Source organism: Mytilus edulis, chromosome 6, assembly GCF_963676685.1.
Source record: "Mytilus edulis chromosome 6, xbMytEdul2.2, whole genome shotgun sequence".
Lineage (NCBI taxonomy): Eukaryota > Metazoa > Mollusca > Bivalvia > Mytilida > Mytilidae > Mytilus > Mytilus edulis.
This window is the reverse complement of record NC_092349.1, coordinates 74,376,696-74,402,815: the sequence shown is the minus strand read 5'-3', so window position 1 is coordinate 74,402,815 and position 26,120 is coordinate 74,376,696. Positions and strand designations below refer to the sequence as shown.

The 26,120-nt window shown below is 31.6% G+C and overlaps 1 protein-coding gene across 1 annotated transcript in view; it reads right to left on the bottom strand.

Moving 5' to 3' along the window:
• Positions 1 to 237: 237 nt before the first annotated feature.
• Positions 238 to 26,120, bottom strand: part of LOC139526610 (uncharacterized) — a 59,546-nt gene continuing 33,663 nt past the window's right edge. The window contains exons 2-6 of the mRNA XM_071321769.1: positions 13,550 to 15,657; positions 10,649 to 10,776; positions 7,351 to 7,447; positions 6,168 to 6,332; positions 238 to 485 (exon numbers count right to left, since the gene is read on the bottom strand). Of these exons, the coding sequence (XP_071177870.1) occupies positions 238 to 485; positions 6,168 to 6,332; positions 7,351 to 7,447; positions 10,649 to 10,776; positions 13,550 to 15,656 (2,745 nt within the window). The 5' untranslated portion in view covers position 15,657. The remainder of the gene's footprint in view (positions 486 to 6,167; positions 6,333 to 7,350; positions 7,448 to 10,648; positions 10,777 to 13,549; positions 15,658 to 26,120) is intronic.

Here is a 26,120-nt window from a genome sequence, read left to right as displayed (position 1 = left end):
GTCAAGTCAGGTATATGGCATGTTTTTTCCATTGGTTAATGTGTTTGAACTTTTGATTCTATAAAAGACTTTCCTTTTGGAATTTTCCTCGGAGTTAGGTATTTTTGTTAATTTATTTAATCTTAAACCAAGATAGTAAAAATAGATAAATTCATAACAAATAAAATCATATAATGTAAAATGAAATGTTTCAAAGAAATCTTTTATCATATCAGTAATATTATATGAAATATGTAATTACAGTCTCCTTATCATCATTTTAGAAGACTTCATTGAATACCCGCTAGTCTTCCAATAACGCCAATTCAGTCCTTTATAACTAATCTTTCCTCCTTTCATATATAATCCATTTAGGTTGGAAAGTGCACAATTTTTATACCACCAAGCACCATGTCTGTCTATTCCACAATTATGGCTTGTCGTTGAATCGTTGACCCTATCTTTGGTAGTAAAAGCTTGACCATTATGGTAATTGAGGCTGTCTCCTATTATGAATGTAAGAACCAGAATTAGAAAAACATTAATTCAGCAGGGTCAGACATAGCGGTAAAGCTTACTTTAGTTCAAAATAACGTTAGAAATATAGCACTTGGATTCAATAATGATACGAATTAATCATTTAAACAATCAAGTTGCTCCTCGTTTACGCCGTGGATGTAAAGATAAATATTTTGTGGTATGTTATTTAATAAGGGATATTTATACACTTATTTTCCTTTATTAAGGTGGTATGGGTGTCTTCCTCCATCTTGGATTGTAAAAAACAGAGAACCAAAGGTCCAGATTTTTTATCAAGTTAGCAAAATTTGATGCAGGAATGCAGATATTTAATGTGAATTTTTATTTAAAAGAACTAACTCATAAGAATATAACTTATAAATATTGATATTTTTGCAAATGATGATTATTTTTGGTTGTTTTAAAAAATAAATTAAATTGGCATTTTAAGGGGAGGTAACTCTAAAACAGTGCATTTTCTGAAGGATTCTACATAGAATTTTCCTATTTTGTATTTTAGCCGGAAAAAACGGACGGTGACCCTATCTTTTCTTTTGATATTCTCAAAGCATTGTCTGAAAGCTATCTTTTCCTTAAGTATTTAACAATTCTATCATTTTGTTTAGTTTCTAATCACAAAATTGTGTTTTTTCCTGTATAATCCATACAAAATTTGTCATTTTGTCACGCCCTGTAGCTTGAGAAAATGCGCGGTGACCTATCATTTTTATAACATTTTTCAACATATATCAATAGATACTACATTTTGGCAAAGTATGAACAAATTCTATCATTTTTATTTTAGACTCCCATACCACCTTAAGTGACTAGTAAACATATTTTGTTCACTAGCATAATAGATAAAAGTGATTATCAATCTATATATGACTTTTTTTTGTACCTATAAATAACAAATATTAATTTCTTAATTAACCAATGGAGATTGAACTAATAAGGAATGCAGGTGATCTATAGCTATTGAACATATATATTATAAATATATTGATTATAAATGGCTATAAGAAATGTATAAAGGTTTGGCTCATTCAATTATCTCTCGTAAACAGATTTATGTTTGAGTTGCAGCGGGCATTAACAAATATACTGCTTTACCCAGATGCTAATTATTGTACAAATTGTTTCAATGTTTCCCATGTGAATTATAACCACGAATTGCACCAAAAATATCTATCCTTATAATTTTCTAATTATTTATGTGTTCCCTTTTTTTATACTAAACAATTGATAGTAGCTACCTCACTCAGCCAAAACTCTCTAATCATATAAAGCTTAATATTTGTTTCTGCTATGATTTGCGATCATAATATTGTCGTACGCAAATTTATTTCAGTAACTTTAGGTTGCAGTCTTGTAATTGACTTCTCCATAGGCTTACATGCAAAACATCTGATCTTTGAAAATAAAAAAAAATAATCGAAAAAAGGGGGTCTTGCAACGAAGAATAAAAAGTTACGCAATCCTGAAGTCAAAACATTTTTTTTCTACTTTCTGTTTGCTATTTTTACTAGGCCGCACCACTTGCAGTAAACATGATACCCTTCCACTTCCCTGAATTGATATTCCCAAAAGATGCAAGATTTTTTTTAAAGTCCATTACATATGTTTCAATTCAGCATAAACCTATAATCAAACAGAAAAAATTGAGTTCAGAAAAAAAATCAGAAAAAAATGCACTATTTTGACATGCACTGGAAACTGGAGTTGTAATACAAGACTGGTACCTATAACATAATGACATGTCGTAAAAAAATAAATCATTTAATTAGTTTCATTAAGTAGCCATATTTGAACATAAAAATGCCATTATAAGATCTGTTTGGCTGTATTAATAAAAATAACCCCACTATTAAAGCAGTTCCCCTTTCTGAAAACAGGCAACATTTGGCAATCAGTCATGTCTACTTAATGATCTGTAAATCTCATTCTAGTCTATCTTTATGAATGTTTTCCTATTATTTGGATACTGTGGAGCTAGAAGAGTATTCTTATCTATTATTTTGATTTTTTCCTCCTGTTTAAAGGAACCACATTCAATAGTTTACCCCTCCCCTTTTTTCAATGAAATCTACCCAAGTTGGCCTCTTGTTTAAGTCAAAATTGAAAAACTACCGAAAACTTTTTCATATTGAAGAATTTGCTACAATACAACTATCTGGACACAAGAAAGACCATACCTTTCTCTTTTTTGACTATACTGGTCTTTATACATGCCTACTATACCATGGTTTTTAGACTGTACTTTAACCATCAATGCATATAAAATTTGAAATAAAATTCAAGAAAAAACAAAATGAATACTCAAGTTGGTGTTTTAGGTAAGAATATTGATAACTTGTCACACTTATCACAACCTTGTCATGATGGATAGTTTAAGAAAAATTCTTCTTTTTAAACAAATTTTTAACCCAAATATGGAAATTTCATTTAACCATGCAGTGCCGCAAACAGGAAAAGAAGTATAGACTCATGAAAAATGAACATATTGTGAAAATATTTTCACACCTAATCACAAACCTTGTCATTATGGATAGTTTAAGAAAAATTCTACTTTTTAAAAATCTTTTCGCCAAAAGTTCATTTTATACATATTCTACCTAAATGTCAACAATTAAGCCATGAAAATAATAACCCTAAAGAATAACATTACTTTTGTATGTAGCTGTCTCTTCAACTTTGCTCTAATTTTCAATAAAACTGTGCAACTAAAAATTTCATCATAAGAAGAAGATTTCATTGAGAAAAAAATCTTTCTATGTTCTTTTTAATTGAAAATCATGTATGTAATACCATCAAAATCTCAATTTGCCTAAAACTGTTGTGCTTTATATCTATTAATACTTTTGAATGGTGTCTAGTATAAAAATGCATAATTATTATATAATTTCAGCTTTTTCAGTGTAACTTATACCCCATGATTTTTTTCTCTTAAAAAGTTCTTAAATCATGATGTTTTATCATTCTGGGCACACAAAAGTCCACAAAAGCTTCCTTGCAGTGAACATATGAAAAAAATACCCTATGCAGGTTGCAGTCTTGTAATTGACTGCTCAATAGGCTTACATGCAAAACAGCTGATCTTTGAAAATAAAAAAATAAAAAATGCTACATAGAAAAAAAAATCATGTTTATATCATGTATGCACTTATGTGAAATTGTGATTTAATCGAAAAAAAGGGGGTCTTGTCACGAAGAATATAAAGTTACGCAATCCAGAAGTCAAAACATTTTTTTTTTACTTTCTGTCTGTTATTTTTACCAGGCCGCACCACTTGCAGTAAACATGATATCCTTTCACTTTCCTGGATTGATATCCCCAAAAGATGCAAGATTTTTAAGTCTATATATATGTTTCAATTCAGCATAAACCTATAATCAAACAGAAAAAATTGAGTTCAGAAAAAAAAATCAGAAAAAATGCACTATTTTGTTTTCCTCCATGTTTTGACATGCACCGGAAACTGGAGTTGTAATACAAGACTGATACCTTTAACCATGACCTTAGACCTTGTGTCTGCAAAATTAATACGGATCTTCCTAATCATAATATGGGACCATACTATTAAGTTAGATTGTAGTCCAATATGAAGTTTTGATTTAGCTTCCTGAAATCTGTTACTTTATAAAATTTGCTCTTCTTGAGTAACTTTGACCTTGACTTTATTGTTAGTCACTTTCAAATCAATAAGGATTTTCTCTCCTAACATATAACCAATTACATTTGTTTGAACATTTATAAACAACTTTTGGTCGACTAGTAACCTCAAAATCAATAAAGATCTGTCTGTCAATATCTGTGACCATATATTCAAATATATTCATATATGTAAGGATACATTCCCTTGTAATGGAATAAGCACCATAAACCATAATTAAAGATTTTTTTTGTCATATCATAAAAAGTCCGTTACAACCACACGTAGACGTCATTAATCACAACGTCTACACTGTTGACATTAACATGATACGTATATATTTATCCTAGACATCAATGATGAGCAGTAATATCAACAACTCTAACCAAAGCTAACAGTCAACAGAAAAGCTGTTTTCAATGATAAGAGCTATCAAAGAAAACGATCAATTATTATTAACACAAACTGACTGTAATTGAGTTTTCACATTCCCATAAATGATTATCTGGGACCAATTACAATCCAGACTTAGTGTTTACTAATATAGTGCAACGCCAGAAATGTCTAAGTATTTATCAAAGGTACAATTCATGATTTAATACACTAGACACGTGTTTCGTCTACATTATACTCATCAGTGACGTTCAGATCAAAATAGTTACGGAGCCAAACAAGTACAAAGTTGAAGAGCATTTATAACTCAAAATTCCAAAAAGTTGCCAAATACGACTAAGGTTATCTATGCCTGGGAGAAGAAATTTTTTAGCATTTCGAATAATTCATACTTTTGCAAACAGTAAATTTATATAAAAAAAAAATGACCTTATAATTAAGTCAGATTGCAAGCCAAACAACCAGAAATGTTATCGTTTAGCTAAAAAAAAAAAGAATAATATCCCTTATAATTTGAATTGCATGGTAGACGATACTGGAGTTTATATGTTCGATTGTATCTGTTTCACACCCTGTTCAAAACCTGTTCACAATCAAATCCGATACTGTATAGAGTATAGTTTGTCAAAATGTCATACTTGCTACGACTTTAGGTAGTTAAAGTCCACGACTCATCTATTTTGTAGTCAAATTCTGATTTCTGACATTTTCCTGAGCTTTCTGACTTTAATACACTTATATTTTGGTTCAATCAACTTGTGTTCAAGCAACTTGTGTTCAAGCATTATTCAACTTTACACAGCATTTAGAGCAAGTTTTTGTAGTTTTAGAATTGATGAGACTTAAGATGGGATTGAGCTCATGGCTGGTATTCTCCGTATGATAAAGTTCTTCAGGGATTGACTTCTAAATCATGTTTGATGCATCGATGAATTGAAGATTAAAAGGAGTTTTCAACGACATTTTAACACAAATAACTGATATCTGGTACGATAATGTCAAATAACGGAATTAAGACACCACCGTGTTCAGAGCTTTTATGATTTAGTTCTTTCAAGAAATGGTAAAACAGTTGTAAACGTTGCCTTTTTGGTTGATTTAATTGGTGTTAACATGCATTAGATATTTCAGTGGTGAAACAAAACCAATCGTGAGGCTATAAAAGAAAAAAAATCTTTTGAACGTGTTATGTGGCCTGATGATCAGCAACATGCATTAAGATAGTAAAATGATTATGAACTCTCCCATTACTATGGCCATTTTAAGATTAAAATGTACCGTTTAGAATTGCTTAAGACTCTTGTGGTAAAGGCATGTGCAAAATGGTAATTCAGAAAATGATTAAAAATCAATAAAATCTGTTTCATATATTTTACGGGAAATGAATGTTCGTCGCGGGTGACTATTCATACATTTTGCCAGATAACATTATATGTCTCTATGTTGATAATTTTACTAGCATTACTTAGGAGATGTCAGATTATCAAATTAATAATTAATCTGAAAGCTCAAAGCCATACTATTTGCGAATCCGAAACTATAACTCATTAACGATTAATTTTGAGATTTTTGAATATCATGATCTATTTTCGTTGCGTATGTTTTTGGTAAATTCCAACTCACCAGCATTCCCACTGTACCCACCAACAGTAAGTTTATAGTTCGTAGAAGCATCACCAACATAAAATGTGGAATATTTGGCATAAGCTTTAGCACCACTAAAGTCGGAGATGTCTACTCGTAGTTCGTACTTTCCTTGCTTAGTCAGACTATGTATCTTTTCGTTACCTAGTAAGAATACCAAATGTGATGTATAGAATGCTCGCAACATACGTGATATATCTTTTTGAACTGAAATCCTTACATTCGGTTTAGTGAAATACATTCGTTTGTATGTTTATTGAGTCAAAATATTGATAAACAAATTCTTTTTGATATCAAATCTAAAAAATATTCAATTGTGCTTTATTTTGGCCTGTCTGTGGCTAAAGTATCCCAATGAACTAGCAATTATATATTTTCTTGTCAGTGTCGTGAAATGTAGGTGCAGTCGGTAGTTAAATTCTCAAATCCGTTAAAAAAAAATATATCAGTGACACTCACTGTTTTGTTTGAAATTTTCCTAATTTTTGTTCTATTTAGTGTTTATCTATTTATTTATTTATTTATTTATAAATATACTTATTTTCTCATTTTGTTCATTTTTTCTGCAAAAATTTTACTCAACTTAAACATAAGCTTATTCATGACCAAAGGCGACATTAAATTTCGATTTTCTGTATCGAAAAGTGTTTGTGTTTTTGGCGATTAGTAATTTTGTCAATCGTGCAAGTTTTTTTTATAATTTAAACGAATAACGAACTTGGGCATTTTAAAAAAAAAAATTATGTGTATCAGATCATCGGCAAAATGTGAATTAAAAAAAATAAATATTTTGATTTGAAGTTGAAACTCATAATTTTTCTTTAAACATACATCCAGCATTCTCCAGTTTATTTAAAAAAAAATATACGATATGTTATATTCCAATTTGATTTGTTCGTATTGTTTTGATATCAGGTCTAAATTTGTCTTATATTAAATACATGATCTTTGTAGAAAAAGTGACCGAAACGTGTTTTATTACATGTAAATAGTTCGTATGAATTATGGATATCAATCTTTTTTTTTATCAACTAATTGATAAATATTTACTTAAATGTTACACAATAAATATAACATGTCATAAACTAATTATTATCTTATTTCTAAATTTCAACACGATAAGTCATACTTATAATTAGTTATAAAATAATGATATATTTACCTAACCAGAATTCGGCCTCCAAATTTCCAAACCCATTTTTATATGCTTCCCAACCTCTGTAAAAGTCGGTCTTCCCGTTTAATCTTCTCTGAAATACCTGACGAAAACATTGTTATTAAAAAGTAAAATCATTGTGTTGTTAAAAGTAATTCATGCGGGATAACATCAAGGACATTTATACTAAAACAGCTGAGAAAGTATTGGGTTTAAAGAACAGAAAAAGAAAGCATTGGCTGTCAGATACGGCCTGGGAAAACATCAAAGAAAGGAAAGCCATATAAATAAAACTTAATGCATGTAAATCTAACAGATTGAAAACCAAATTGCAATCAGACTATAGAGATAAAGATAAAGAAGTTAAAAAAAGGTGCAAAGAATGATAGGAGAAACTATGTTGAAGAACTTGCAAATGAAGCTTAAGAAGCGTCAAAGCGTGGATAGCTCAGTGTAGTATACAAAATCAATAGGCAGCTCTGTGGAAATTCCAGGAATACTGACGCTCCAGTACTATCCAAAGAGGGGAAGCTTCTTACAACAGACAAGGAAAAGTTAGATCATTGGGCAGAAGACTTGAAAAATATCCTGCATAGGGCTGAAACAAACGATGATATACCTGACATACAACTGTTTGGAGATACACTTAAAATAGACACAGAAGCTGTATGCAAAAATGAAATCCAAAAGGCAATAAGACAACTAAAAATGGTAAAACACCAGGCATAGATAACATCAGTGCAGAATTACTAAAATCAGACATAGAGTCAACAAGCGAGATACTACAGTATCTATTTACCAAAATATGGATAGATGAAGTAATACCATCTGAATGGGACAAAGGCATTAGTATAAAACTGCAAAAGAAGGGAGACCTGAAACTTTGCAACAATTGGCGAGGAATATCACTACTTTTAAAACCTAGGAATACAGGATTTAGAAATAACAGAGGCTGCATTGACCATCTATTAACCCTCAGAAACATCATACAGCAATCCATAGAGTGACAGAACAAAAAAGTACTAAACTTCATTGACTTCCAATGCATAGAGCATTTGACAGTGTAATAAGGGAATATAGCTGGGACATACTAAGAGTATATGGAGTACCATAAAAAAATCAAGCTGATAAAGATATTCTACAACAAGTATGAATGTAGTGTATTACACAATGGACAGCTTTCTAATTGGTTTTCAGTGGAAACAGGCGTCAGACAAGGATGAATAATCTCTCCTCTTCTTAATAGTTGTTGACTGGTGTATAAGATCAACCTAAGGAAATGGAAACACTGGAATTAGATGGACACTCAACTCCTTTCTTGAAGATTTAGACTTTGCAGATGTCATTTGATTACTATCCAGCAACAGAACACAAATGCAAAAGAAAACTTCAAGACTGCATACTATGTCAAACAAACTTGGGCTCAAAATAACATCGAGAAAACGAAAGTCATGTCAATCAACGACCAATCAAAAATTTTCCAATAAAGATTGGATCCTTAAACATCGAGGAAATAGAAGACTTTACATACCTAGGCAGTGTAATAAGCAGTGATAATGGGACCACCAAAGACATCAAAGCAAGACTGAGTAAAGCTAGAAAATCATTATGTCAACTCAGACCAATCTGGAAATCGTCATCTCTTGCTAGAAACACAAAACTTAAAATTTACAACGGCAATGTCAAATCTGTACTGCTTTATGGCTCATAATGTTGGAGAATTATACAAACTGACTTCAACAAACTGGCTGCACAATACCTGCTTAAGAAGAATATGTAAAATCTTTTGGCCCAACAAAATAACCAATCGTTAACTTTTCAAAGTGACAGCACAAAGATACATAAGAATTGAAATAAAAACAAGAAGAAGGAAATGGATAGGCAATATCTTAAGGAAGGAACCAGTTAACATCGCTAAAGTTTCACTGAGATGGACCCCAACTGGCAAGACGAAAAGGGGAAGACCAAAAAAAAAAAAACATGGAGAAGAACAGTGGAAAGCGAGATGAAGGAGGTTTGGATGTCATGGCGAGAAGTACAGAAGAAAGCACAAGACAGAGTGTTATGGAGAGAGTTAGTGTCGGCCTTATGTGCATCAAAGCACGAAAATGATTAAGTAAGTAAGTAATTCATGTGGAGACTACTAGTATAAGCGTATCGAAACTGTTCTAAGATGTTTGAAACTGTCAAAAATATTCTAAACGTTTTTGTCAAATACAATTTAGGTAATCTTTTCATGGGTACACAGTACTAAGTAATTCGAAAAATTCAAAACTCCATCAGCAGTGGTATCCACGAAGTGACACTCAAATACAAACATTTTGTTTTAGTAAAACAATAAAGATTCCAAGTATATCTAATGTTAACATTAACATGGCATGTTATAATTATTATTTAAACATCTTAAAACTTTTTACGTGTCAATAAGACCATAGGGTGTATCACAACCGCTATGGGAAAAATGACAAATAAAGGGGTACAGCTGAGTATTTAAAAGATGTTTAAAGATAAAAAGTGTCTAAATTAAAAACAAAACAAGCCTTTTTATACAAAACCACATGATGTACATGCAGCATGTTTTTTTCCAAGAAGGTCCGAACGAAATTTCAACTCAGAACAACCAGGACGAATTTGGGGATGAACGTCAAGTACACTAAATCAAATACACATGTTAAAGTTATAAGACGGACATTAGACTGTCAAATATAACGCAAAAACTATTTGATTTGAGGGCATTATACGAAACTGATCTCAGTTGAACCACATACATGTCGTAACAATTGCGGTGATATGACCTCTGTTGTTACTTTAAACAAAAATGAGTCAAATCTTTGTCAGCTTTTAAATTTATGTAAAGAAAATGATTGGGTCTTGGGATGGAGGACAAGAGATGTTTCTGATAGTGCAATTATCAGGTATGAACCTTTTATATGTTTACCTTTTTGGGAAGTTATTTTATTATAACATTTTGTTAATATTTTAGCTTTAAAGTCGTTGCAGTAGTGGGTTACGTTATAGCGCCAGTGTGGTATGTTGTGACTAAATACAGTTGATAAACTAAAAACAAAAATACCGAAAATAACCATATAATTATATAGATCAATATTGAATTTACTTTTGGAAAAGAGAATAGAGACAGTAAATCTCTGTCCGGCAATAAGCCGGTATTGATTTGATATTCCCTTTAATATAGATGTTGTTATTGCAAATGATTGCCACTATATGGTGAACACTAATCCATCTTCATTTAACTACTTTCATATTTCTATTCAATTTGAACAAACGATCCACATTAATTAATTACCGTCCAACCGCCTTTGTCGGTTTTAAAATCACAGTAGACCTCAAATCCGTCTGAGTTCTTTGGATATATCTTATAAATTCCGGTTTCTCTTTTTGTTTTGAAAGCACTGCAATCAATGAATTTTTTTTCTGGAAATAAAGACAATAAATAATCATACTGAGAAATAAAGTTGAGACTGATTAGGGAAAAATGTGTCAAAGAGACAACAACCCGACCAAAGAGCAACAAAATTATTTTTATTCTTTACTATACTATGAACTATTTAAATTGATACCCATATATATTTTTGCTTAACTTGTATATAAAAAAAAAGTTAATGGCAGTGATGAAAGGAATGTATTACTGCATAGAGCGATATACCTAATAGTTGTAAAACAGATGTCTTCATTAGAGAATAGTTCAAGTTTATGTTATGGTTCAAAACGGCGGATAGCCTTAGCCTCGCACTTTTATGGTGACCTAGATCCATAGTTTAACCACGATTTTGACTGATTAAGTTAATTTAAATTAAATATTTATTCTAATCATCGTTTTTATTCAGTTTTTTTTTTCTCTCTTAATTTTAGAGAGAATATTTTGCTTACACCACTTTGTGGTGCCTTTCAATACCTCATTTTTTGAGATTTTAATGTGAAAACCGAAACAACTCAAATTAATCCTCTGTGAAACAACCGCGCGCATGGTATTATGGTTATAACTCAGTTGAATTGTAACTTTATTTGTTGAATATTTATTATCGTTGTCTTTTATGCAAAACATTTACTTGTGAGGAAAACACATTTGCGAAAACATTTTTTCCTGGAGAAAAGACAGATCGAATCGAAAGGCTGAGTTCAGTAAATACCGACAAAAGGTTTTTTTTTTGCATTAGAGCAGACAATATTAATTTTTCAACATTTTATGTTGTTTTTTAGGATGCATTTGGTTGTAGTTTAAAAAACAGGAAATGTGCCCTTTTCTCACTGAGTATGATATCCTAGCTCTCTCCTCTTTAAAAAATAATAACTAAGTAGAAAATCTTGCGAGAACAGATGAGAAATCAACACAACTGTGATAAGTTAATACAGAAAAACAACAAATTTAGTAAAAGTATCGTTTAATCAGAGCCGTGCGTGTCGCAATTAATATCTGTTTTTTAAATTATTTTCGACGCAAATCTGTCTTATGTAAATTTTTCCGCCAGATTGAAAACAGTCCTAGGACAAATTCTTCATTTGTTTGAACATAATTGTTAATTAACCAGTCGGAGAAATCCTGAAACCAGAAATAGTCTGGTTCATTTTTTTTTAATTACTGGGGAAATTCAAAATCGAATATGTCCACTTTTGGAAAATCTTTTCTATATAGTATGTATATTGTAATTATGTTTTTTCGCCGTGGAACACTATTAATTTATTTCTTAAAACTTAAACTTTGTTAGCTTTTGCATTTTCTTAAAAAATGTTTCGGCTCCGATGTTGAAATCTTTTAATTTTAGTTGTAAATAAAAAGGAAATACCAACAAGGACATGAAACAGTCACACAAAATGCATCTTCAATTGTTTCTTGGAAATGATTGATAATTATTTGAAAAGACTTTGTTGTTATTCCTATATTAATGCAACATTATATATATAACACATAGCTGAGAGGGTGATAGAGCAGATTGGTACCCCGAGAAAATATTGTCAACCGCGGCGAAGCCAAGGTTGACAATGCTTTTTCGAGGGGTTCCAATCTGCTCTATCACCCTCTCAGCTATGTGTTATTTAATTTATTATACTGAATGTCCTATCATTATTGACTTTTACAGATTACTTTTATTTTAAAAGTATTTTCTATGACGTCACGTTCATAACAACGTTACGGGTATTAGAAAAAAACATCAAAAGTCAAGCAAGATGTTTTATTTTATTTATTTTAACAGTCGATAATAAAATCTGAGCCAAAACGTAGAACTTAAGGATGTACTTAGGTTAGGTTTTGGAATTTGTGCCAAATGTTCGGACTCCTTGGTGTTTTTCCATACAATACAGTGTAAAATATTTTGCCCCATAATACCCATTTATTTTTTCATATAAGACTTGATAGCTCATGATAGATCATGTACCAAAATTTTAGAAGATTCTTGATTTTTTTTGTTTTTTGTTTTGAGACCCAAATGAACCATTGCAAATATAAGGTTAAAGTCCGAGTCAGCCTTTTCCCGCCATATTTTAAATCTCAAATATCTCAAAAAGGAGCTCCATGACCTATCAATATTTTAAGCTTATCTTGATCCTTAATTGATGCTCTACCAGCTTATAGTATCAATTTTAATTTCTTAATTTCTTAATTTTTACCTTACCTCACCTAAGTACATCCTTAAGCATTGTATTCAATTCATTGTTCTTTGAGTTATCGATTTCTGATTGGTCTAGACGAGAGGGTAACATTAAAAAAATTGTCACCCGCTCAGCCATGTGATAGAATAAATTGACACCCTCGTCTTAGCCAATCAAAATATGGCATTTTAACGTGAAGTATAATAATAAATATTGATGTGTACAAATAAAATGCGTATTATTTAATATTCAAATTTCTTTTTAAACTAAATTATTTTAGTTTCTCCTTACCTTATTTGATTTTTTTAAACGTACAAAATGAAAACTTAGCTATATTTTCTGGCTTATTCAAGAGTAATCTCATATGAAAAATCATTAAATTTCACTACTTCTATTTGCAAACAAATGGAAAAAATTGTAGGATTGTCGTAGCTGTTTTGTTCTCTTTTTAGAAACACACTTGATTTGAATAAAAAGTATAACAATATTATCGTTTTCTGCAATTCAACAGTGGCAATTGCAGTAATAAATCGAATTAATTTGTTTCCATCTAATTAATAGTGGATTGCATACATGCCAGTATAACATTAATATATACCTTTGCAACACCTTCCGGCATAATCTTGTTTACAAGCACACGCACCATTAATAGGCTGACATATACCAGATGTAGATCTCTCGTGGTCACAGTTACAAGGTTGGCATTTAATACCCATGAAACATTCTGAACTGTCTTTACACTCAAATGCACCATTACAACATCGTTTGAAACATGTTTTGTTCTCAACCTTATTACCTTGACATGGTTTTCCATTTCCCCGTTGCTGTATTACTATGTGCCTATAGCGCTTCTGCTCCCCTCCCATACCACATGATTTGCTACAAATAGACCAAGTTGTCCAGTCACTTAACTTACAGTCTTGACTTATTTCCATATCGCAATTCTTTCCTATAAAATTCCCTTTACACTGACAATGTCCCGTTTCTGAATTGCATATTGTTGATATGGCTCCTGTAGGATTACATGCGCAAGGTATACATACAGATGTTATATTTTGGCATTTGATAAAACGAGGTCCTTTGCGAGCGTATCCTTTTATGCACTTATTTTCAATGTCAATATTCTTCATCAGTTGATATTGATCGCAATGAACATTTGCAGAATGCTTTATTGATGCACTGCAGGTAGATTCCGTTATAAATTTAATCTGTTGGTTAGTGCGCTGCTTAAAAATGCTGAGAACAGCGGGAGAATAATTTTCCAATATATGACGTACTTGCAATAAGACGGAAAACCCATTTGCCTGTGCAATATGAAACTGTATCCAAAGATTGTCAATTTTGGCTCTGAAATTTTTTGAGCAAGCCTCGTTCTTATTGATACCGATAACTCTGGCCAACAATGATTCTGGTTGGAATGTATTGTCAGATTGTCGGTAATTAAAGTACGAGTTTATTTTGAATAGAGCCCTAGTCAAATGATACGCAGTATGTTTTAACTTCGATTTCAAATACACTGTTTTTAAAGTTTCGTCACATTTAATTAATTTTCTCGCATCTTTGATCAAGTAGTACAAGCTAAGATATGTATTATAAAAGGATCCCAAGTCAAAAGATGTCAAAACATGCATATCTATATTCTCCATGCTTGCTTTTTGAATCATTGCGTAAGCAAAACTAACACACTTTAGTGACGCAGTTAGAACATTGGATTGCATATTCGTATCAATAATATCTCCTACCTTAGGGACTTGATTCAAGGTTGATAAGATAGCTACTGTATCCTTTGCTAAGACAACTTGATTAAAGCTTTGACAGTTGTCGCCATCAAAGTAATTTGGACAGGAACACATGTTTCGATTTACCTTTGAAAGGTGGATACATTTACCTGTGTTACACTGTTTTTTACACACATTCTTAGAGGAACATTCTTCTACAACTCCTTGTAAGGCACTTCTGAACTCGTACATGTTCTTAGTCCATTTATGTATCTGTGATATGGAATTATTGTTCGTTTTAGCTAGCTTACCATACACAACCATGATTTGCTGAGCTTTGAATAGTTTCAAAAGTAAATTAGTCCCAAACTTCCAAATTGTCTTTTCATTGCAACCTGACGTTTCTTTTACTTGCTGAAGTAACGACATCTTTGAAAACCTTGTTCCATTTAATGTTGCCTGAAAAATGTGCCTATATTGATCTTCTATATCAAAATCATTTTTAAACAGCTTAATAGTCCATTGCATGCCTGTTTCACATTCAGCTTGACTTATACATTCCAACTCCTCTAGTTTTTCCAGAAATTTGTTAAAGATGACAAAACTGAATTCAATGCTTCTTAATTCGAAGTAAATTTCCCTGAAATTATGACCAAACCTCTTGTCGCTTGTCAATTCAAGTTTTCTATTTATATCTGTGAATACCCTTTTCAAATTCTTAAATGTTTGTTGTTCAGTTTTAGGATCATACTCCTGAATAAATGCTGCAAGGCTATCAATAGTACCAACAAAATTTGTTAGTAAATTGATTCGATTAAAAATCTTTGACCTCGGTTCGGTACTAAATAAATCAACAATATGCTTTCCATCTGCTAACCCGACCTTGATTTGACTTTTCCAATGCTCTCGTAGAGATAATTCCTTTCCAAAGACAAAACATCTCATCAGACCCAAGAGACAAATGCTGACCATGAACATCTGCATCATGCTAAAATACAATTAATATTTAATAGTCATAAAGTGTAATACAACACAACACATAAACAGATTCGAATTGTACAATATAATAGTATTTATTTATAAAACGGATGTACATAAAATGACAAAAAATACTTGAATATTATCAAAAGTAGCAGAATGTTTTGTGTCGTTTATTTTGACCGTTGTGTAAATGTCAAACAACGATACAGCTCAGTACGGATCCCACAATTCAGGACAAGAATAATAAGAACAGTCAACGGGTTTCGAGGTGTATGCTTCACAATAAACAAGTCAAAGCTTTTTGCAAAAACTTAAATTAAAGTGTTAATAATATAGTACTATTCTACTAAACGTTGCATGACTGCAGATAAGAACAGGAAACACAAACACAAAGAGTCAGTTTTAACTGGGCAATGGCAATTGCAGCAGCAAATCAATTTTCAACCCTACATACTCAGTATGAAGTAGCCTTAGTACACCAAAGTTAACTGCTTGTATAGAAGGCAAAGGCAAACACAATATATTAGTAAAATTGAGAAAGGAAATGGGGAATATGTCAAAGCTTCAACAACCCGACCATAGAGCAGACAACAGCCGAAGGCCACCAATGGGTCTTCATAGTAGCGAGTTGCCCAGTCAACAAATATGCCCAGTAGTTTGCCAAGTTAACAAACTTGATTGTTTTGGATTAAAGGAATAAGAGACGGGTGTATTTTATATCTTTGGAAAGCAGAAAACAAGCCCCATCGAAATATTGATGTCGGTGTCTACAGTGGTCACGATTTTCTTAAAGTTAAAATATACAATTCAGAGGACTATAGTTTCTATATCTAGTAAAATTTTGATATTTATGTTGCCGAATAGGGTTCGAAATTGACATTTGCACTAAATGGGGTGCATATCTAAAATATCCATTCACCTTGACCTCTCCGAAATGTATTTTTTCCGTTTGTTGATAGAAGGTGTTCGTTATAATTTTCTTGATTTGATGAGTGTGCAAACGCACACAATTGACTTCGTTCCAAAACTGGTGTAATATTATATAACTATCTTTTGATGAGGTGTTTGGTTTTATTGACTTTTGAAAAATGATATTCACTGAGGCCAACAAAAGTCAATTAAACCACATATTTACTGAAACAAAAGACAGTAATTGCTTTATTCCATATTCTGAGAGAAATTCATGTAATGAAAGATATTTATGAAAAACAATATTGTACGTCAAATTTATTTTTAACCAAAATTATGCACGTTAAAGCACGCGACGTTTTGCGCGTTGAATATACTTTTTCGCAGGTGAATATGCTTATTTATTCACAATCCAAATCATGTCGAGAAATCTACTAAAGTTTTAGCAATATGGAATTATTATGTTTATTGGATTGAAGTATCAAGTCTGAGTATGTCTTTGCTCTATAGAAATAAGAAAAAATGCAAATGGTGCAAAGGAAGATTGGTGATGTCAAAGTTATAAGACTGTTAGAAACAGTTTAAATCTTCCTCTTAAACACTTATATGTCTTATTGATAATAAATTGTGCTACAGTTGACCAACAGTTTACAAAAGGAGAACTGTAACAACATCAATCTAAAAAACAGATTTATGATTTATGAGCTTATATATACTATTACGCGAGTTAATATAGATAAAATCAGATTGAAACAACATAGAAACTTTACCTTGAGCTAGCAGTGACTTTTCCGTATCATTTCTGTTATATTTGTGATATCCTTGCACATGTGGCAAGGTTTATTAATCAGTGAACAAGGTTAATTTTAGTGGTAACTTCCCTATCTCAGATACTGTAAGGAGTGAGTAAAATATATTTGTTGTATGGAATGGTAGCAAAATGTAGATGTCATTGAAGCCGAGTTCATCTAACCTTATCTAATTTGTATGGGTCATTGATAATGTTTTTAAGAAGTACTTATATAATATAAAAAAGGAGATGCGGAAGTAAGCAGTTATTGGCAACCGTGTGGTCTTCAGCAAGAAAAATCCATACAATACGGTCGGCTATAAAATGCTTGGGTATATAAAAAAAATTGAAAACAAAAACATTTCAGATAACTAAAGATCTGTATTTATATAACGGCATAATTCATAACAAAATAATTTGTTAAAAAAATTGACAGACTTGAAACAATGACAATCACACAAATACAGTTTCGATCCTGTCTTGGGAGATGCATAAAGATAATGTATTGATTGATTGACTATTGGTAGTTTTACGCTGCATTAGCACAAAAAGAATATATCGCACCGAGAATGCATATAATCATTTTCTCTATTAATTTAGCAATTATTAAAACTTGTTATTGGCAACCATATGGTCTTCAGCAATGAGAAAAATCCATACAATAAGGTCAGCTATAAAATGCTTGGATATAAAAAAAAATGTTGAAACAATCAAAAAGATAACTAATGATTTATATTTATGTAACGGCATAATTCATAACAAAAAATTTTGTTAAAAACAAAATGACAGACTTGAAACAATGACAATCACTCAAATACCGGTTCGATCCTGACTTAGGAGATGCATAAAGAGAATGTATTCATTGGTTTTACCCTGCATTAACACAAAAAGGATATATCGCACCGAGAATGTATATAATTCTTTTTTCTATGAATTTAGCAATTAGTAAAACTTGTTTTATAAGTATTATCCCAACTTTTTCGATAATGATTTTTATGATCATACTTTTCTTAGATTATAAATAAATTCCTTTCGTTGGCTTCCAGTAAGGAAACGACCAATTGATTTAGAAAGTAGGGAGGGTATGTGGTTTTTGAAAATCTATGGCCTGGTATAAACTGAACATTACTGATTTTGAAAAAGACCAGATAAACAAAAAATACTCTGCAACCTGAATGCAGGAAATAAATGTGTACAAAAGTACATATGGGTCATGGGCATCAGTGGTTTGCTCGAGTAGAACTATTGCCAATTCAGCTTTAAATTATTGCAGATTTTTCTGCGAGTGTATAATTTATAGCAGGAACGGCGTTAGCTTTTTTGTTGAATTTCACGGAGAGAACATCATGCAAGACCATTACATAGACTTGATGTGCCAAATTCTGGGGGTGACACGAAATCGACCGACTGGACCCTTATACTACAGTTATACTAAAAATAGAAATTCAATAAAAAGATTAAAATATTGAAAAACATACATTAAACATATTCCTCCTGAATAAATTAATACTTTACAAAGCTATCTTGGTTTTCAAAACTAATAAATCAAGCACAATGCCATACAATTCAAATAGTTTGTTTACGTCTCACCACTAATATTAAAAAGCATAACATTATACACGAACACATTAAATAATAAAAAATATTAATGCCATTCTAAAGAGGATTGAAAAAAAAAAAAAGAATTCGTAATAATAAATATCAATGTACTGCTAGATTTAACCCCACACAACAAGTAAAAACGAGGAAAGTAATGAGTGACCACAGTCCTTGTTAATGACCTAATAGTGTAGTAACAAAATGATCGTGTCAATGTCAAAATATTGACTTGATTTGTAGTTTTTTTTTGCTTATGTCTTCAAAACTACATGTATATCACACATTTTACACAAACATGCACGAAGTCTTATTGCTTTAACCAGCGAAAATAATCGAAATGATACACGTAATAATTTAGCTTTCGATGAAAATCTAGGGTAAAAGTTTAGTCTTATTCAGATGTTTAAATATTAAATTATTATATATTTGAATACTTTTGGATTTTGTTGTATGATTTATTATTTAATGTATAAACAAGTATTATTTTAACCACCAACAAAGATTGCCATAGTTTATTTTTTCATGTTTAAGATATCCCGTACAATACAATATCTGAGAGTACCCTGTATCCTGTAAAAACACGAAATTTATGAAATCGTGACCATAGGAACTAACGAGGACAATCATGGTTTTAAAAGATAATGATTTTCCTTTAATTTGAAAAAAAAATATAGTCGTTTGTAATCACTTAACATAAACTCAACTCGACTGTACCTGGGGTTCTTTTATTTAATCTATTTTATCTACCATAGAATATTAGGCAGTTTTCATATACCAGTTTACTGTTTCTGTTCTAACAGCTCTAGCCTCATTTCATATTCCGAAAGAACAAATCATAGAAAAAAATAAGATCGTGCTATCAATAGAAACAATTGTGCAATTTACCAAAATATTAACGTTTTAAACATGCGGAGGAAGAATTAGATCCATTTAAAGGGAGTGAGTTGAAAAGTATCAAAGCTGTTGCAAAAATATAATGAAAGACCTATACCAACTAATCAGAACTGTTTGATAGTATTTTATATCATAAGTTTCAAACGTTTCTGTCCATCCATAATTATGCAGGAATTAACAAAAGGAGATATGGGATAAACTTCAACTCGGTACATTACATTTGCACGTAAAATATCTAATTTTCACACAATTTATTTTTTGATATCTTTTCTCAAAGTTTTATTACAGCTTCATCTAGACAGCTGCATGTAACATAAAGCAATCATCGGACAAACATCAAGAGTTCTGTGTGACCTAATTTCGTGAGAAACTGCATTTCAAATCTCCCGACCCAAGGCACCGAACTGTTCAAAGCACTAAGGTTCCCATCGTTCATCTTTCTTCTCGATGTTTTATCGGGCAGAAGAGGCATGCTTTCTATTTTTGAGATTCCAAATTTGATAAAGACAATGTTTAGATGCGCACCAAAAGTTTGTTTCCATTGAAAATTAAAAGAAAAAAACGACACTGGAATTAAAAAAAAGTAATATTGCAGTAAAAAAAAATGTTATCAGAATCGTTGAATATGTTTGTCCTCAGTCCAAAGAAAGAGGGGCTAAACATGCCAGAGGGACATTTAAACTCCTAGATAAAAAAAAAAAAAAACTGACAATACCATGGTTAAAAAAACAAGCAAATGATAGTACACAAGACAAAACATATGCAATTTAAGATAAAGCAACACGAACCCAACAAAAAACTTTAGGGTGATTCCAGGTGCTCAGGGAAGGTATGCAGATGCTGTTCTGAAACGGATATTCCATAACAGTCAACCAACTGGCGATGGCGTCAGTAAAATTACCGGAGGAATGATTTCAACTTCACCAATTAGAAATCTTGGTTTAATAGCTTCCTTGTAAGCAGCAACCCTCTTTCAAGGAAATCATGATAGGATATACTAGCCCGGCAATATCGTATAAACTGGGAGATATATATATATAAAAAGAAGTCATAATATGATTGCTGATGAGATAACTCTCCACAAGAGACCAAAATGACGCGGAATTTTTCAACTATAGATCACCGTACGGCCTTCAAAAATGAGCCAAGTCCATACCGCATAGTCAGCTTTAAAAGACCCCGAAATGACAATGTAAAATAATTCAAACGAGAAAAATAACGGCATTATTTATGTACACCGTATGCAGGCGCTGATGGAATGTTGCTACTAGTATATAGAAATTGAAAGTTCACAATTAAACAATAAAATACACATGCCACCGCCTACAAAAACCTAAAATTTGGAGCCTAAACAATCTGATTAGAAAACAGATTTTGTGTCTAAGCATTTGCTTCATTTTACTCTCTGTGCTGTTGATGATTATATCACCTGCAGACATTTCATCCTACAAATTGTGTAAAGTATGAATAAATCCGACAAACCAGAAAACCCAAAACGTTCTCCAAAAGAGAAATAAGAATGGAGTATTTTCAGAACCTTGTAAATAAAACTCGGACACACAGAAATGTATTTTAATCAGATCGGTGCCTAACTGAATATAAAAATAACTGCATTTAATTATAATTTATTGAGCTTTGGATGTGATATTTCTACGTGTACTTTTTAATTCCACCAAATTTATTCCGGCGAATAATCCTTGTAGGACTAATTGGTTTTAGATATTACTTTGTGGGTAGAAACTGTAAATAGTTAAAATGGTGAGCTATAATACACAATCTACAGCAATGCCAAAATAGTTACCACACACAGGCAATAACTTTTTCATAATAATTCGGGATAAAGACTTAAGGTGTAACACCACTAATTAAGGCCCGGCCAGAAAGCACAGAAAGTAGTACATATTTAACACAAAATAGTTCCTACGCATGAGTGTAACTTCCAAAATATGTAGAATATTTAGGTGTTTTGGGTATGAAATGAAAGCTGAAGGACTGGTGATCATTGTAGAACACTTTTGGACTTTTAATTATGAATATTAAAAAAATGATCAAATTTTAAAAAGAGGGTTCATTTTTTCTGTTTGTCAGATTTGAAGTACCTGTTTTGGTACATCCGAAGTTCCGGGAACCAGTTCTTTCTTATATGCCATGTAAGGTATGTTGATTTTTTCAGTAGAAGACACCATAAAGTGTTGCTTTGAAATGCAATGATTGCCACTTTATTTGAACTTAAAACAAAAGAGGTGCTCCTTCTTGAAACGGAGGAATTTAACATAGAAAGCAATGGGACCATGAATTAGTGGTGTACTTCCTATTACAGAGAATCATCAGAAATCCATTTTTTAGAAGTTGTACCTATTTCAATGAAAATAAGTCAAATTTGATGTTAGTAATCATGTTTAATCATCTTTTTTTGGTGAACCATCCTGTTTATGGGAAATTTAAGCTCTTTTATTGGCATACTCAAGTATTTTAGCCTTTTATGGTCATACAACATGCATGCAGTTAAGACTTGACTCAAAATTCTTATTTTTGCAGTTTTTGTGATTGAAATCAATAAAACATGCCTTTTATGACTTGTGTATGGTACAAAATAGCTCTTGGTCAAAATAATCATATGTTTTTTTTCAAGTTTTATTGTTTTTCTTATGGTAGCCTTTTACAATCTTGGAATATGGTATATACTCATATAAGAATTCTAAAATCTCAATGTACATGCAATTTTGAACCAGTTTAGCAAGTTATCTAGCTGAGGGATATATAAATTGCTCTTAATAATCTATGTTTAACCACAGAATTATGGTTTATACAAAACAAAAGCAATTTTCCAATTTAAAGAAAAAAGGGGGGACAATTTTCTCATTTATGTCTTAAGTTTGGACTAATATATTTTTATTTAATGAAGAACCTCTGATAAAAAATGACTATTGGTAAGCACATATCTTTCCTAATAGAAATTAATAAATAAAACAATGATATTGAGAATAAAAAAAGTATATTGGCCATTGGTAATATCCATATGCAGTTTTCTTTGAATAACCCATATGTTACTACCAGTCCAATTTGAGCTTAAAATTAGTAAAATAGTATTTGGACTAAAGCTTTATATGTTTTTTATTGCTTGAAATAGATCATAGAATGAAATAAAGTAATGCTCAAGTCAATATAGCAAGTTAGGTTCTGTTATAACAGTGAATCATCAGAAATCCATTTTTAAAGGCAGTGCTTTAAGGCCTGACTTTCAAGTCATGAGGTTCATCTTTCCTTACGCAAATCTTTGCTGGGGGTCATTTTGCAAGAAATAGATCCGGAAATGTTTAAATTTCTCCTCTACTTTTTGTGGTATGTATTGGTTTTTGTTCCTTTCATTTACATTGGGAAATAAAGAAACGATCAGTGTGTATTGTTCGTTTTAAAAATCTGTTTATTAATGTGTCTTTTGCATTATAAGCAGTCAATCTGATTACAAACTATCATTATTCGAATTCCGTGTGGAAAGAGGTCCGTTCAATTTCGAGTACTATTTGCGATCTAAAGATATTTTAAAATCATTTCACTCGTTGATATAACATGATATTATAATTAAAAGTCGACTGACCGTGAATTTTATTGCATAATATACAATTTAAAGTATTTCTGTACGTGAAGCCGTATGACGTTATAGTTATTTCGGTCTCAGTTATGTAAAATATGAAATTATCGTTCCTGAATAGGGTTCCACTAATTAAAGACAAGAAGCGTCAAAAAGTGATAAGAAGCGACAATAAAATTAAAATAGCGATAAGAAGCGACAATATAATTAATTTAGCGAGAAGAAGCGTCAAGAAGACTATATAGCGACTATACATAAATTAAAAAAATTGTCATTGCAACAACTTATTCCCCATAGATATTAAATAAAAAACATGCATTATTTTTTATTATAGGGGCGGTTATAAAACATTTTTTATATTACTGTACATTGATAGATAAAAATATGTTTTTATTATAAGAAGAAAGGGATTAGTTTTTATTAGATATAAAAAAAAAAATATATTTTATGCACACGCTAAAAATTGGCCATCAAAACAAAAAAATTTCAATTTCCTTTTAAAGAATTTATTGAATCAAAACCATGCAATAACATTTCCTTTCTAACAGTGAAATTCTTCTTTTTCATAGGGACATATTTGATAGGTGTAGCTTCACCCTATCACATCAAATGAGAATAGCCTCGTGAGAGAATTACGATTCGCTTGTCCCTTGTTAGTTATTGTCGCTTCGTCACTAAATTAAACTTCTTGTCGCTGTTTGTCTCTAAAATTCTTCTTGTCTCTTATTAGTGAGACCAGTCAGTTCCGTCCTTAACTTCCGTTTTTGCACTGCAAAACAATCACACAATTAACGATGCCTAGTCCTTGTTGGTGTGTACCTGGGTGTCATTTAAGAGGAGGACTTGCATTTCTAAATGACTTAATAAGAAGGAAAAGTTGGATCAACGCCATGGCTCAAACGTAGACTGTCATGTGCGATGCAATCGTAGAACCCATATCAAATCAACTGTTGTTTGCAAGGCACATTTTACTGAAAACGACTACGTTCAGGAAACTATTCATGGTAAAACTTTATTTTCTTTAAGAAATATATACTGTGATTTATATAATCGCCATGCAAGTAAACCAAAGTCTGTTTGCAACCGCAATTATCGTTTTAGAATAAAAACTTAAAAAAGGGGGGTAAATTCAAGACGTCATAACTTTTGGGATTACGATTCAATATCATCTGTTTGACATTTTTTGGTTAATACTACAATTGTATGGTTTTTCTACAAGAGATATATTATACTGATAATTGTTTTAGCAGTAATTATGTAAATTTCGGTTGTAATGACAGAATTCATGAGCTATGCCTCGGGCTTTCTTGAAAAATATCAATGACAATGTAAACAGGAACAAAACATTGACATGAATGATGCTCTCCACCTATGTTATAGTTATTTAGGTATGTGTGTTGCACAAGTCTTTCACAAGTTTCAAAAAAGCTAATGTTATAAAACTTTTTTCAGGGCACATACCCACTTTATAGAGACTTGTCTACTGCCATGCATTCCCATCCTATTTTCATGCACCATTTGTAAGCAAGAGACTGAATGGTTTACAAAATTAAAAATCAGGACGGTGTCCCGTTTAACTTAAAGAACTAAACTGGATGAATATTGTAGGAGAAATCTAGAGGAAAGTTTTGATTTGTGAAATTGGTTTTCCTGAACAGATGTACATTCATCCTGCAGGAAAGATTTATAACTGTCCACCACCAACTGACGAGCTATTAAATGTTGAGCTTCACAGATGGAATGCCTATGTTTTCAGCACAGATTTCACAAATCATGACACAGCTGTGCATTTTTATGCCCCACCTACGATAGTAGGGGGGCATTATGTTTTCTGGTCTGTGCGTCCGTTCGTCTGTTCGTCCGTCCGTCTGTCCCTCTTCAGGTTAAAGTTTTTGGTCAAGGTAGTTTTTGATGAAGTTGAAGTCCAATCGACTTCAAACTTGGTACACATGTTCCCTATGATATGATCTTTTTAATTTTAATGCCAAATTAGAGTTTTTACCCCAATGTCACGGTCCACTGAACATGGAAAATGATAGTGCGAGTGGGGCATTCGTGTACTGGGGACACATTCTTGTTTATACCTGTTAAGAGTCGAAAACTAAATATTATTTTTATATAAATAAACATATATTGTGTCATTTTAGAACTTATATTTTTCCAAAGGATGCATGAATGAAAGTAGTGAAATTCATTTTGCTTTGATATATAGATTTGAATTACAATTGTTCATGTTATTGTAATGCATATAAAAATAAGGAGATGTGGCACAATGTAAATATATGATATTCTGTGAGTTTATCAAACTAAAGGGGATAAGAAATGGGTATAAGCAGTTACAGGACTGAACTACTGTACAATCTCCAACAATGAGAAAAACTCATACTGTAAAGAGAATTTCATATTAACAAGTAAGTTTTGTTTTTGCATTGAATAATTTTCTTCTATTGTCTTAAAAGCAAATATGGGAAGTGGTTAAAATGCTAATGGGACAGCTTTTATGGCCACCAGATGTCATTGTTACCTTGATTAAAAACTCCTTTTTAGCTCACCTGACCTGACTCATCACTTGGTTTCGTCGTCCATAAACTTTTACAAAAAATCTTCTCTGAAACTACTGTGCCAAATTTAACCAAACTTAGCCAAAATCATCATTGCGGTATCTAATTTAAAAAATGTGTGGTTA